The sequence below is a fragment of the Taudactylus pleione genome, unplaced genomic scaffold (assembly GCF_031769625.1).
Source record: "Taudactylus pleione unplaced genomic scaffold, aTauple2 ptg000046l, whole genome shotgun sequence".
Lineage (NCBI taxonomy): Eukaryota > Metazoa > Chordata > Amphibia > Anura > Myobatrachidae > Taudactylus > Taudactylus pleione.
In genome coordinates, this window is record NW_028284448.1 from 9,092,517 (window position 1) to 9,107,609 (window position 15,093).

Sequence of the window (15,093 nt, forward strand, 5' to 3'; positions counted from 1 at the left end):
CTGGCTTTTTTGTATCCCTGATTCCCTCTTCGTATTTTGAGAGTGTCTCTTGGGTACATTGTACTTCCTACCCCACTTTCCGTCTCTTGCTGTTAGGCTTGTTTACAAACTGAATGCCTGTGGCTGGGGTCGGGGTATATAGGGAGGAGGACCTGTGCATGCTGGGAGCTTCAAACCCCAAAGTAAATCCTGTGGACCCTATGGACCCTAACTCTAATTTTTCATTCCCTAACCAAGATGGCAGCCAATAGTGTATCTGTTCATGCTCAGCGCCATCTTGTCACTGTGTATGAGTGACATGGTGGAGGACGGATGTCCTCCTTTTAGCTCCAGAGACCCACAACATTACCCCGCTTCATCCGCTGTTCCAGAGCCCTGCACCATTACCCTGAAAGAGGACAGTCACTGACTGGTGAGCCCTCTGCACTCTCCCCTACAGGCTCCACTCCATTGCTGGACAAATATCTGTAACAGTGTATATGACTGTACTTCTACAAATAAACCCCAGGGCCTTGTTAAGCTACCTGAGTCGTTATTGCTACATAATTAACCGCTTATCTCTTAAGCCCCATACACAATGGACGATCTATTTGAAAGATATGAACGATAACTATATTGTTAAACGATATATCGTTCAAATCGTCCAGTGTGTATGCACTTACCGACGAACAATGCGAGCTCCCGCAGGTCGTTAACGATATCCCCAGTCGTCTGTACATGCAGTCCAATCCGGCGATATCATTAGCGATGCCATGCTGCCAAATGCAGCCTGTTTTTAAATGAAGGATCACACTATATTTACTAATACATAAACAATATAGATAATATTTTCTGCACTTTTTTTCTGAATGGAAATTATCTTCAAACCCATTCCTGTTAAATAATAGACTACAGGTTTCACAATATATCTCAACTTATCTTAATTTATCTAAATTAATAGATGTAACTCCTGCTGCATTAGTTTTCTATCCTGATTTACATGCCTAGTTATCATATAGAGCAGTGGTTCGTAACCTCAACCCTCAAGTTTTCCCATGTTTTCTGGATTTCTGTCTGTGAAAGCTGGTGGGATAATTACTGACTCAACAAAATAGATTAAACTGTGCATAATGAAATAATTTCACACAATACCTGTTTGTGGCACTTGAAGACTGGAGGTGGAAACCCCTGATACAGAGAGTAAGCCCATTTTTACCTGGAGGTACAGCTTCTCCATAGTTATCAAAAGGTGCCCGCTTGTGATAGCAGTGTTATTGCCATTTCTGGATGGCAATAAATTAAAAATAAAATCATGCTTTATTATTTGAGTAAAGATTTTTTTAATTGTTAATCACATTAAAATATTTCAGATTTTTTTTCTAATATTTTTATATATATTTTTATTGTATAAGTGGAACAGGCCTCAGCATGTGTGATCTGCTTAGATGGGTATCACATGCACATATTGCCCCAGATTGGTCCAGTTAAGCACTATCCTGATAATAATTTGAAGTAATAGGAAATCTATTTATGGTCACATATTAATTATTGGGCTAAGCAGAAAAGTTAAAAGGTAAAAAAAAAAAAAAGTCTCTGAATTGCCATAAATTTATATGATCTTGTGTTGCTCTTAAAATATAACACAATGGACTTTGTTATTCCAAAAATAATGTTATAACTTTTTATATGGCTGTAATAAAACTATGTAAAAGGCTAAGAAATTCCACCATTATTCGTCTTCTAGTTGTTAATATTTAATTGTATGCTATAGACCAGAGTTTCCCAAACTGTCATTACAGTCCAGGTTTTAGGGATATCCGTGCTCGAGCACAGGTGACTTAATTAGTACCTCAGTCAATTTGATTTAACTATCTGGACTCAAGCATGGATATCCTTAAAACCTGGTGGTAAATTTACAAATGTTCGATTTGTTATTCAATTTTATGAATCGATAAACTCGACTAAAATCTAATTTAAATAGATCTGCAAAATCCCTTAAATTTTAAGAAGGGATGGTGTGTTCAGTTTGTGAAATCCCTTCCAAAATTGAACATCAAATCCCCGCTAAAATCGAATGCAAAATAGAACTTAACTTACTCATTACTTCCTATTGGGCCAAATGTATCACATGCACACTAATTAACATGGGGAAATATTGGAAACACTTGTATGAGGTTCTGGTTTTGTTGTGGGCCCGAAGTGGTTAAAGGAGCAGACACTGAAGCAGATTTAAAAATAAACGTGGAGTTTATAATGAGTGACTTAACAGACATGAATGTGGAAAAACAAAAAGTCCGGGTATAGCACTAAACTGCACTTGGGAAACTGTAGTGAAGCAATGGGAAAAAGTCCAGGTAGTGATAACAGAAGGTAGTCCAGTATTCCAGGGTTTGTGAGGCTGAAGTGAGTGGCAAGCTGAGAAATAATGTCCAGGGAAACTGCAAGTGGAGGCAAGGTGTAGGGTAACAGCTGACACAGGTACTCAAGCAGGGGAGAGGCAAAGGAGGAGGCAGGAGCCAGCGGGCTGGAACAGGCAGAGTGAAGCAGGCTAGGTAATGATCCCAACAGACAGGTGAATGAGCACAGGAACTCTCTCTCAGCTCTCGCTGAGAAACTTGTTGCACTGGCAATGAGAGGAAGCTCGGCACTCCCTTAAATACCCAGTGCTGCACTGTGACAGGCCAGAGGCAAGATGGCGGCGCCCATGCCAGAGAAGAACGGAAGCACCACCAGGCCTAACCAGACCAGAGTGACAATATGCCCGCACAGGACTACGCGCAGCCAATGCACCCCACCAGATACCAGCAGCACCGCCAGACGCCGCTCGCTATAGCATTTTCACAGGTAATACCTGCCGGCCAGCATGCCGAGAAACCCTGGTCGTGACAACTTGTGCACACTCTAGAAAAGTGAGTGATTTATAATTTCTTCATAAATATAATATGCTCATCTTAAATGTGTGTGTGTGTGTATGTATGTGTATATGTGTGTGTATATGTATATGTATGTGTGTGTGTATATATATATATATATATATATATATATATATAATATATGTGTGTGTGTGTGTGTGTGTGTAAGAGTGTGTAGGGACAGCACACAATAAATAACAATTCCCTCAAACTGAGTTAAATGCTATAGTAATAAATTACTAATATATAAATAACGTGCATCCAGTGCAATGAGTGATCATAAAGTGTGATATAGACAAATAAAAGTCACTGATCCTTGAATTAAAGGCGGCAGCAGTCTTCTTGGGGCTCCTTTTGGCCAACAGGTGGGGTGATTCTGGAAAAAAGGTTAAGAAGATATGTGCCTGATAGTGTAATATTGTTAAATAATTTAGCAACCAGTGCTCAAAAGGAATGTGCGTACCGAAAAGAAAATCTTTTAAGCTTATCTGGAATTCAAAAATAAATGGTCCACATTGGATGGAGTAAATGGGATGTCGTCGTCTGGATCACCTTGCGAAGAGCTCCTGCAAGCCCATGGGGGAAATGAAAGATATATAGTGTAGTAGTTTCTTTAAATGGATGATGTGACTATATATCTAGAGGCTGCGTACCAGATAATGCTATATTTATAGCCTGTAGTATGTCTTTTTCCACGTATCTCCTAGAACTCTGTTCCAATCCCTCTCAGGAACGTATGTGATCAATATACACGAGCTAGATACAAATGATCCCTCGTCAGTACATTTTGACACAGGTTTTATTGGGTACAACAGTAAAGGGAGACAATACTCGGAACATACAAATGATAGTAAAAGGAATGGAATTATGCTGATCTTTTAAAATGGTATCCAGTCCTCTTAGGTAAATGTCGAAAGGATAGAGAGCCTGGGTCAGCTCTGCCTCAACGCGATTAGTCCTCTGGGAACTTCTTCAGGAGTGATAATGGGTCTGTGGACTGCCTTCTATTTATCCCCTGAATAGGGGGAGGTTTACTTCTAAAATTTGCACCAAAAATCGACGAAAACTGCATCTGCGCATGCGCAGTGCATGGTGGCCATTTTGTATGATTTCACCTATGACGTTTGCGCTCTCCCACGAGAGTACGGGGGAGTTTGATTACAGAAATGCCTCCGCGTGTGTCGGTGGCTGGGATGTAAGTCTGGCCGTGTTTATGTGGGGCTAGATGTCGTAGGCAAGACCGGCGGCGTCCGTTTGTATGTTGCGGTGGCCATTTTGTTGGTGGGATGAAAACCTATACCAGCTAGGTGGCGGCAATTTTGTTGGTTTGAAAAAACACACTTTTAGATGCAAACATGGCTATCTTGTGGATTAACCACAGAGTGACAAGTAAGTCAGTGGTTTGTGCACCTGACTTAATCAATATTAACACCGAAGTATTAAAATAAACATAATTAAAAACATAACAAACACCATATGTTCTTACATTAAATTACCTGCAGGCAAATTACTTTAAATTGTATAAAATACAGGTATAAAAATGTGGGGGGAGGGGAGGGGAACATGATGAAGGAGTAGACCTATAACGCTGAGCATTTTGCAAAATTATCTTAATATAATCACTTAATTAATGCAAATGTGCACATATTGGATATTACATTGCCAATGTAATATGTGTATAATGATAGCAGAGGTAGAATGGAAGAATAAATAGGAACCTAAAATAATCTACATAATACTTTAAAATGAGACCATAAAAACTCTAAAAACAATAAAACTATAGTAGTTATATCACATGTTAAATAAATAAAAATGCAGACTAAGTGCATAAAATACAATACAATAAAAGTGAGTTAATGTGCAGGATTACAAGAATGGAGCTATTTCATAGCTATCATGTAGGCCATTTGTTTGGAGAGTATTCAATTTGAAAATCCAAAGTAAATATCCAATATCAAAATCGAATGGCAAATCGAACAGAGTACAAAATTGAACTTTAGTAAATATACCCCCTGGACTGTAATGGCGGAGTTTGGGAAAACCTGCTATAGACAATACAGGAAGCAAAGCATACATTTGATTTGAAAACATTACCAAAGAACCTGGCTTGGGTGAGAACTGTGCCCCAACTCTTGCCGTGTACTTTTTATTTGGAATATCATTTTGGTGCATGTTGATACAACATAATTTGATGACACTTGCTAACTGAAAGCAATTATAACGACGTCAAGTGGGTGTGAGTGGTGTTTCAGCCTGCATAACATGGTAATAATAATTTATTCAAGATGTATATTTTTAGCATCTGTATCTCCAAACAGATTTCTTATATTTGCATGTTCCAGGATAATCTGCGTTCTTTGTGCCATTTAGGTTGAGCAGAAGGATTGCTACCCACTCACTTCGAGGACAGATCATTGCTTACTGCAATAGCTTGAAGCAGCTGCTGGAAGACTTCCCAGTAATTCGGAAAACATATTTCATCGTTGGACAGCCTCAGGAGAGAAAGTCAGGAGTTAAAGAAGCACTTCAGGCAGATCCCAGGTTTTCAGCTGTATACTCTGTATATATTATTGCTAGCTTTCATGGAGTCTTAAACTGGGTACACACTTAGCGATATTTTGAACAATTTGTCCAATTCTGACGGATCAGAACGGCAAATCGTTCAAATCTTCAAGTGTGTACCCACTATGTCGGACCGTGCGCGTTCCCGCAGGGTCATCAACCGCATCGTCAGGTCGGCCCTACATGCATCTGAACCTGACGATGCTACTGACGACCCCATGCAGCTGGATGCGGCAGGGGTTTGCATATCGGGCGGTCAGGCACCGGATCGTCTACTGTAAGGGGGGGTCGACGGTCGCATTGCTGGGTACACACATCATTTAGTTCGTACCCAGCTTCAGGGCCTGATAAATAGTTGTACACTAATCTGATGGTTTGTGTAGAACTACGATGGTGGGAAGACTGCACATGCGAGGAACTGTTCTGCGTTGTCGCACGCAGTGCTCCTAAGCCACAGCCTGATTGACAGGTTGCTACCATTTGGCGGTGGCAACGGGGTCCAATTTACAAAACAGGGGCATGTCGAGGCCAGGCTCTGTGTATTTGACGCAGATTTCCTAGCCCGGCAAAGAAGTTTCGCCGGACATTCTGAGTAAGCATACAGTAGGCTTACTCAGATGGTGATCTGATGCTGCATCTTTGGAAGCAACACTCAGATTTGCATTGACAGGAGGTGTTGCAGCCATTGACCATCTGAGTAAGCCTATAATGGCCAGCAGAACTCCTCTGTCGGAGCCAGGAAATCTGCATCGGAAGATGCAGACCCTGACCTTCGCACACTTCCAAAATGGGAGCAACATGTCAACGTTTTGTAAAATGGACCCTGTAGCAGCCCCCTCCCCACTCCCAAACAGCGGGCACGCTGCGTGCAATGGCGCAAAACAGATCCTGCGCATGAGCAGAACAGGTCCTGCATCGTCACACAGTTTCCCCCTAAGCTCCAGCCTGATTGACAGGCTGCGGCTTAGGGACATGCGATGATGCAGGACCAGTTCTCTGCATGCGCAGAACATGTCCTGCTCATGTGCAATCTTCCCACCATCATAGTTGTACACAAACCATCAGGTACAATAGTGGTTGGTCTAAGTGTGGTTAAATTCTGATCCATTTGCAAATAATAACATATAACTTCTTCCTAAATACTTTGTATGGAAAGTGACTAAGAAAAGTGCACGGTTGCTTAGGAATCCAGGAATTAATATGAATTTGATGCTTATTATTTTTATATTTGTAGAGCACATACATTGGTGGTAACTGCATTACTTCATTTACTTTTGTGACAAGTACATTATCTAGTAAATGAGCAACAACTTGAGATGTTTAGGAATTCCAATTATTGCATCTCTTCTGATTTACAGAACTTTTCAGGAACGGCCACACACTTTGCTGACAGAGGATGGACAAGTGTTTGTTAACCTGTGGTATATCCCTTACTCATCGGAAGTCCTTGCCATGTATAAAATGCTCCCAGAAAAGGTATATTGGAACAGTAGCCGGTGATAATTGAAACTTATGGTAATAAACAGGAAAGAATCTCAGTATAGGTGGCTATGGTTATCTTTGTGCCTTTGCTCTGTAATAGATGTGAGATCCAAACTGTGCCATGATATGATTGAAATCCGTTAAGGCAGCTTAAATCCCACAATGCCAGCATTTGCGCACATGGGTAGCAGTGGAACTCATAAAAAGTATTTCACTAAGGTGTCTGAAGGGTGGGTACACACTATACAATATATTGTCCGATGTTGCGGTCAGAGACAGAATGCAAAGACCATTGTATAGTGTGTACGGGCAAATCCACCCAATCAATTGATTTATGAATTAGGTGGTTGCATCGTCCCATCTGACGTTGAGGTATTGTTACATGAAGCATGTAATGATATATTGCATCGTCATATGGAGGATTGTGTAGTGTGTACAGCTATGCAATATATTATTACATCGCATCACCTGGTCGCTGGGTCACCTGTTTGTCCAGGTGTGTACCCAGCTTCAGTTTCATGAGTTTTTACTTGTTACCCCAGTTCCTACCTGTGATTGAGCCCTAAAATATGAGGGAGAGGTATCAAGTCTTCTTAAGAGTGGACAATTGAAGTTGACTATGGCAACCAATCAGCTTCCAGCTAGCATTTATCAAATACATTCAATAAAATGATAGGCAAAAGCTGATTGGTTGTTATGGGCAACGTCTTCACTTGAATACTTCTACACTTTTTAGAAGGCTTGATACATCTCCCCCTGTGTAGTGAGAAGAATACAAGATTCAGTTTGTAGTGAAGCAAAATAAATTGTCACAATTTCTTGTACTGTAGATTACAAAACCAAACTAACCTGTTTAAGGTCTTCCTTACAGTTTCCTTACAGTTTGTTCTTTCTTTTGTAGGCTGCATACCGGGCATTGTTACAGACTCTGCAGATTGTAGCTGCCTTGCATGACATTGTCTCTTACATACTCAGCTTTGCACAACTGGGAAATTCATGCAGTGGTTACAGCAGCTTGCTAAACAGGGAGCTGACGGCTGACTGGGGTGGCACAGAAGGAATAGGTAATACATGACACATGTTATATATATTAAGAGGTCACTGGTCTGGATTAAAGGGGGGAAGCTGGTCCAGCAGAGTGTTGTGCCTCGACTGTGTGCACCAATTAAATTACTCTGGAGAGTGTGGACACACCTACTATGACACAGTCACACTCCATGGCATGATGTAGCCACACCCCCTTTGGTGCCTGTTTTTACTCTTTGCTTCAAAACCTGGCTACACCACTACGCTATCAAGGCTTGCGTGCAACACTGATCCAATTTACTGTACTGCAGAGTTTATCACATCCTTTTAATCTATGTCCACTGCTCATATGGATTTCACCAGCAGAAAACACAATGCCCTTCCACAAAAGTACTATTCTATGTACCAGATAGACTTTCCAACCATCCCTTTACTAACAAGATGCACTGATCCTAACAACACAACTATGTGGCCAGTCAAACTGTGCAACTAACTACCAGCTAGGTCTCGTGAACTACCCTATCTAACTACAGCACAATAACAGACCCCACAAGACAAAATATGTAAATTACTTGTGACAATTTATCAAAACCAGAGAGCATTCAATACAATACAAAATTGAGCAAACAGGAACATACCATTAGCTTAACTGGGGCCTGACTCTGACTGAAGGGGTCCTATTTGCAGAAGAACACATGAAAACTTATATTGCCAATAACTATTAAGGCCTAAAAAGAGTTAACAATCTCTTTAAATAGGCTGTTTTACAGGAAAACTGTGTGCCACCTAGTTTTGGTAGAAAAATATAAAAGCAGTCCACGTAGATCTTGAGGAACAGCCCTGTGAAAGCTCTGTGTATAAACCTAACTTGCCACCAGTCCTTATGCCTGACTAGGGCTACAGACCAAGTGCTCATACCAATTGTGGCACAGTGGGTCTATACAATGCCATCCTCTAGGTGACTTACTCTCTGATGGTCTAATAGAGTGACCAAATAATGGCAGAGCAGGCCAGGGGATATGACTAGGGGAGGCCAAGGGTCTTTTAGTGGCCTGGGGCTATGCCTGTAGGAAAGTTGCCAGTCTGATTATCATGGTAAAGCCTGCAAAGAGGCTAAAACCCTTGTGGCTTAGTTGGGCCTAAATAACAAATGAGAAGTCTGGCCTTCTCTACACAGGATAAAAGACGGTGGGGGAATAATATTGGTTATTTTACCTTTACTGGTCTTGTTCTTCTTCTTGATCAGACATGTTCCATCTGCTTTTGGCCAATGGCTCCTTCTTCTCTGACATGTTCTCCTGAAATCTTCTTTCTACATGTTGCTACTTCTCTCAAGCAGGCATCTCTTCTAACCTGTATGGAGTGCCTCCTCTTCTGTCAGCATCTGCTACCATAAGTGTGGCGCTCCTTTTCTTTTCCTGCAGCATGCTTCATTCTTCGAGAGCTACCTTCCCTGTCAGCCAAGGAACTGGTTCACACACTTGGAGCAGTGACATAAATATGTGACCGGTGCAAGTGCTCAGAGCCATCACATAGTGAGCTGTGACTGGCTTTCCACAGCAGGCCATAATTGGTCAATATATAGTGTGCTTTGAATAGCTTATCGCAATGGCCTCTATGGACCAATTTTAATATTTTCAGATTCAAATGGTTCAATCCCGGAAAGGTTGTGATGGCTTCCTACAGATGGGATCCAGTGTCCTCAGTTAAGTTCTTCTGGAGGCCTTTCCAGCACAACTGGCGCACAAACACCTGTCAAATAACTGTGTAACTATTTACCAAGTCCTCAAAAAAAGAATATCCTATTATCAGGTAACAACAAATACCCCAAAAATGTAAATATGTCTCAGCATTTGTAAACCTGGCAGATGAATAGAAGAACGGAAAGCTACTTTGCCTCATCTGACACAAGAATTGCTAGAAAGTACTCTACAATAGTAACGTAGGATAAAAGAGACAAATGTATTTTACTGCGCTTCTGTTTGTTTCATTTTTGACAGCATAACACAATAAATTATAGTGTTTCCCAGGTAAACTATTTTTTTTTTAAATTTGTTACAGGAGCAGAGCTGCGGGAAATACAGAAGTTAGTAGATGGCCTCCACAATTCTCATGACCCAAAAGAAGTAGCATTATTGCTACAACTACAACGTGAGGTCATGATCCTACAGTTTGATGCAGCTGTACGCCATTTGATCCGGTATGCAGGAGCCATTCACCGTGCTTCGTGAACATTAAAATATGACTTTAATTACTTGAAATAATTTAATATTCAGGAATTGGAAGTAGATGATTATTACTTCTAAAGTTTAAAATTTAGTTTAAATATATCTTGCTGCTTTGTCCTATAGGGAAGCATTGCTGTCCTCTGGGAATGTTTCTGCTTTCAGAACTACAACAGAAAATATGTCTCATGGACTAACAGCGCTGAGTGACTCAGTGGTCAGAAATGCATTTTCCTCTCAGATGCCTCTGCCACAACCTCATGATCCACGCAGCCACAGAGTTAGTAACAGTATACCTTTCATACTGCATGTTACCTTTCTCTGCATGAAATACGCTAAAAGAAACTTTATGTACAAAAATGCATACAATGCTTAGTTACAAAAACAAGACATAACAGGTGTTACAATTCAAAGAAAAAGGAAACATTTACAGAATATAACACTCACAGGGGTATTCAATATGGGAGCGATAACATCGTTTTTGCGTTAATATCGCACTTTTGACGTCAATATCGCAGGTTTGACTTTTACACCGTATTCAATTTCAAAGACTTATCGCAGTTTTGAAAAGTCTTTGATAAAAAACGGGGATAACTTTTCACCATTGAATAGGTGTCGAAAAAAAAGTGCAGAATTGGGGTTTAGGGGTGCAGGCTTAAAAAAAATAGCCTGCACCCCTGGGAATGACATTTAAAAATGAACTGTGTCAAAAAAAAGTTTTTTAAAAAAAATAGGGACACCCCAAAAAATTAATTTAAAAATTGGGGTGTAAAAAAAAAAAAATGGGAAAAAATTGTTCAACAATAGGGAAATAGGTTCAGGGCTATTCTGCAAGTATGCGGCAGATGTTTTCTAGAATAGATTTATAGCGGCAGGTGCACAAATGCAGAATTTTTAAAAACTTACTTTAGGGACATCAAAATATGCTAGTACCTATTTTCATGTACCCCAAATTTGATGGGACCACTTAAAAAAACGAAAAAAATAACCTAAGTGCTCTTCTGCATCACTTCTTCAATGTCGGAAAAAAACACCTGCTGCGGCTATTTAAATCGCTGACTTTCAATTAAAGGCTAAAACAGGGGTACCCATAGTGTTCCCCCATGTTTTTACTACTTTAGGGGGTCTTACAATTTTTTTAAGGAAAAATTCGTAACTTTACGCAAATCCAACTTCGGAGATTCCCGTTTTCGTTAATTTTATATTGAATACGGGTATAAGCGGGAGCGTGCCCGATACTTTAACGCAGGTAAAAACTCCGATATGAAACGTTAACTTCGACAGTGAAGTTAACGTTTCATATTGAATACCCCTCTCAATCTAATCTGTCTGGGGGTACAATGGATAATGAAGGTGCAGTTTCTCAATTAGATTAATCCCCAAGGTCTGACAATGCTTCCTCACTGTTATCTACACCACATCTCCATAGTGATGTCATGACCAGCTCCATGATGACTGTCTGGCTGGTCAATAACCCAGGTTCTATGTAATGAAAGCCCATATAACCTTTAACCTAAAATCAATAAACAATTTTTTTCCCGGGTAGCAGCCACAAAGAAAATGGTATGCCCACATTAATCTACATAATTTCTTCTGTAAAATTACTTCAAACAAGACAGCCTGGGGTATGTGATAAGGTAGTTACATAACTTGTCACAAACCGCTCATCCCAGGGGTTCCCAAATCACCCCAGGCTAGCCTACAGACTTCATGTATATTTCTATGATTTTGGAAACCTTTAACTGTTGTAGAAATATATATATATTTTAAAACCGATCAAAAATGGTCCCTTTGGTCCCTACTTATGCTCAGTCACACCATTTGGCACTGACACCTGGTTGCTTACCCCTGCTGTGTTAGGTGCCAGCTAAGCATCCTGCCAAATGCAGACATAGACAAAGGATTGATTTTTACCATTATCCTCTCCCCCAGGGCACCTGTTCACACAGGTAATTGTTTTTTTTTCACTCACATGATATGGTCAGTGATTTACATACTAGTGAAAACTACATATGTAACGCAGGGCTTTCTGAGTGTAATTGAAACTTCTGTAGTTCTATATTGGCATAATTATTACAGTACCCAAAAGAACATCTCTTGTTATATACCCTGTTATGCTCATAAGCTCTACAATGACAAGAGACAGGTGTATGGAGGTAAGGCAGAAGCTCCCAGAGACATTCATCTCTAAGGACAGTCATTGTTACAATGCACAGCGCCATTAGCAATGAGTATGACAGAAGAGGGACCGGTTCTTTTCCCCTATCATCAGCTCGCTAGCATGCCCATGTGCATGGCAGAAATGAAGAAAACTCAGATGTAAATAACTTACACACTTGTGTGCACAAGACCTTACTTTTATTTTGAAACTCCATGTAGTTTTTCTGGTAAATTGTTATGTTATTCTCACATGCATGATCTCCAGATGATAATATGATCACATGTAAAATATTGCTACTTATTAAGCTTCCAATCTATAGCAGTAAACCACATTTATGAAATGTAACTCCAACTGTCCTGATATTTAAAAAATAATCCCATCTTTTTGTAGGCATTCATGCTTTATCCATGGAGGACATTTCTGGCTGATAGGGGACATTTTCCACTGGCGATTCATGGGCTACACACCATTGGATGCCATATGCAGGTGAGTTATCAGAGAGTATTTTCCTGTTGTATCACTGCACTTTGGGCCTGATTCAGAGCCGCTCGCTATTTGCGGTCGTTCGTTTAAAAAAAGGAGTGGCTATTCAAATGAACCGTTCGCACTTTGCGGTCTCTTCACGCCTCTAAGTCTGAACGAGCGAGCAAAACTTGCGGTCGAAAATTTTGAAAAATACGCCCCCTGGCCGCTCGCATCCTACGTCATGTCCGCTATTTATTAGATTAATCGAGTACATTGACCAGCGTATGAACTGCTCGCTATTCTTGTGGTTGGTTTTTTCAACCGCTATTTTGCGAGTAGTTCTGAATAAAAAAAACACAAGTGACGTGGTCGCTGACGCTGCTGTATTAATTATGCACACCCATAAAATGCCCGTTTTGACCTTTAAGCACGCCTGCGTTCTGAATTCCACTCCCTGTTTTCAAGCACCTTCCCCTGTTGCCACCCACATACGCCTCCTCCTGTCACTCAAAATAGCAGGCATTCGCTATTTTGCGAACAAACGAGTTTCGGCCGCACTGACTGGTTCGCGCATGCGTAATGCAATCCGCATGCGCAGTTGTGCGAACATCGCTCAGTGCGAACGAGCGGCTCTGAATCAGGCCCTTTGTCTCCTTTCTTTCTTGGCTATCAACCAAACTACTGTACACACTACTGTGGATGAAATAAGTTTCTGGTTTCTTTATATCTCAGTGTATATATACAGTACATATGTGTACACTGCACAATGAATGGGAGAATTGGAATAGACTCTAAAAAGATTGAAATACTTTCAAATATAGACTGTTATCTGTGACTGACCCAGAACAGTGTGTGTGTGACCTTTCTCCGCACCACTCCCCTCCTGAGCTATTTCACTCCTTCTGTTTACTTCTTCATAGCTCTGTGACGTGCGTGTCCTCACTGATTAAATACCTGCTGACATGGGAGTGTGAGCTCGCCTAATATACTCTCTTGGCTGTGTGGGTTGCTGATGTTACAATAACAGAAGTTGTCAGTGTACAAATGTTTTTTTTTCTGTAGCAGAGTCACTAGGATACACACTAGTTAGATAGCAATAGGGTAATAAAAACATAGCACAACTATATGTACTGAATAAAAAGTTTGTACATTAATGAAAGGTTAATTTGTCAAGCATGGCCGTAACTAGGGTGGTGCGATCTGTGCCAGGGCACTGAAGGGCAGGGGGCGCTGTGTGGGCCTGTCAATTTTCCTGTCTATTATCATTCTCACTTGTAGCTTCCTCTTCCTTTATCCCCAGCATCTCCTAACCTCTACTATCTCTTCCCTGGCCCTTCCCCATGAGGCCATGTCCATTTTTCAGGTGCACTATCTTATGTTCCTGTTTAAAAATAAAGGTGGGGGGGGTCACCAATGCTCGCTCTGGCATAGGGCACCAAAAAGTCTAGTTACGGCTCTGTTGTCAAGTACATTTGTGCTTAGGGGCTGGGCATGAAACATGTTTGTCTGCACAGGAGCTCTGTAGGATTTTGGGGCTCAAAATAACAGTACCCTAGTTAGATTTAAGACTTACCCATATGATATATTATTACTGACAGGATCAAAGCCCAATTTATCACACCCGTGAGATCCACGTGGCACTTGAGCAGATTAGTTGTGGTGGTATCTCAGGCTGCTGATAGTGTGCATTTACTAACATATCCTACAATGATCCTACAATGATCTGATTCATTTAGGTCAGATTATTATCGGTTGTGGGTTTCTTTTAGAAATTCAATATTAGGTTGATTGCCCAAAACGCTGCAGAAATTAAGAAGCATTACACTCACAGTTCAGTCTAGAATGGAGAATTCACAATTTTTGTGTCTCCTGCCTTTTAATGTGTAGGGTTTTTTTTTTGGAATTATATTTAGCTTATAATAATACTAGCAACCCGCCCTGACGTCGCACAGGAATAATTTTGAATTTACGGCGATGGTCTTTTTTTAACTGTGGTCTTATAAGCTTACTCAGAATTTAGGACCACTACAGTAAAATATACCACTCATCCCATGACGGGGTACACGCACACTGACTGACACAGACACACACACCTCTATCACTAAAAAACATGAATGCAGCAGGCAAATAAATGCAGCCAGCATGATTTATTAAAGACCCCCCTCCCCCCAGTAGTGCACCTTATATGGTCCTCCTATGCAGTGCCTCCAGTAGTGCCCCTTATACAGTGCCCCATGTACAGTGCCCCCAAGTAGTGGTACCCTTATGCGGTGCCCCTTAT

General features: G+C 40.8%; 1 protein-coding gene across 5 annotated transcripts in view; it reads left to right on the forward strand.

Moving 5' to 3' along the window:
* LOC148537665 (uncharacterized) overlaps positions 1-15,093 on the forward strand; it is a 259,972-nt gene that overhangs the window by 102,781 nt on the left and 142,098 nt on the right. For 4 of the 5 annotated variants that reach the window (XM_088460467.1, XM_088460468.1, XM_088460466.1 and 1 more), the window contains 6 exons: positions 5,262-5,432; positions 6,812-6,929; positions 7,837-7,999; positions 10,023-10,161; positions 10,313-10,466; positions 12,738-12,833. In XM_088460467.1, the coding sequence (XP_088316593.1) occupies positions 5,262-5,432; positions 6,812-6,929; positions 7,837-7,999; positions 10,023-10,161; positions 10,313-10,466; positions 12,738-12,833 (841 nt within the window). The remainder of the gene's footprint in view (positions 1-5,261; positions 5,433-6,811; positions 6,930-7,836; positions 8,000-10,022; positions 10,162-10,312; positions 10,467-12,737; positions 12,834-15,093) is intronic. The other variant, XM_088460469.1, reaches the window with a different exon arrangement.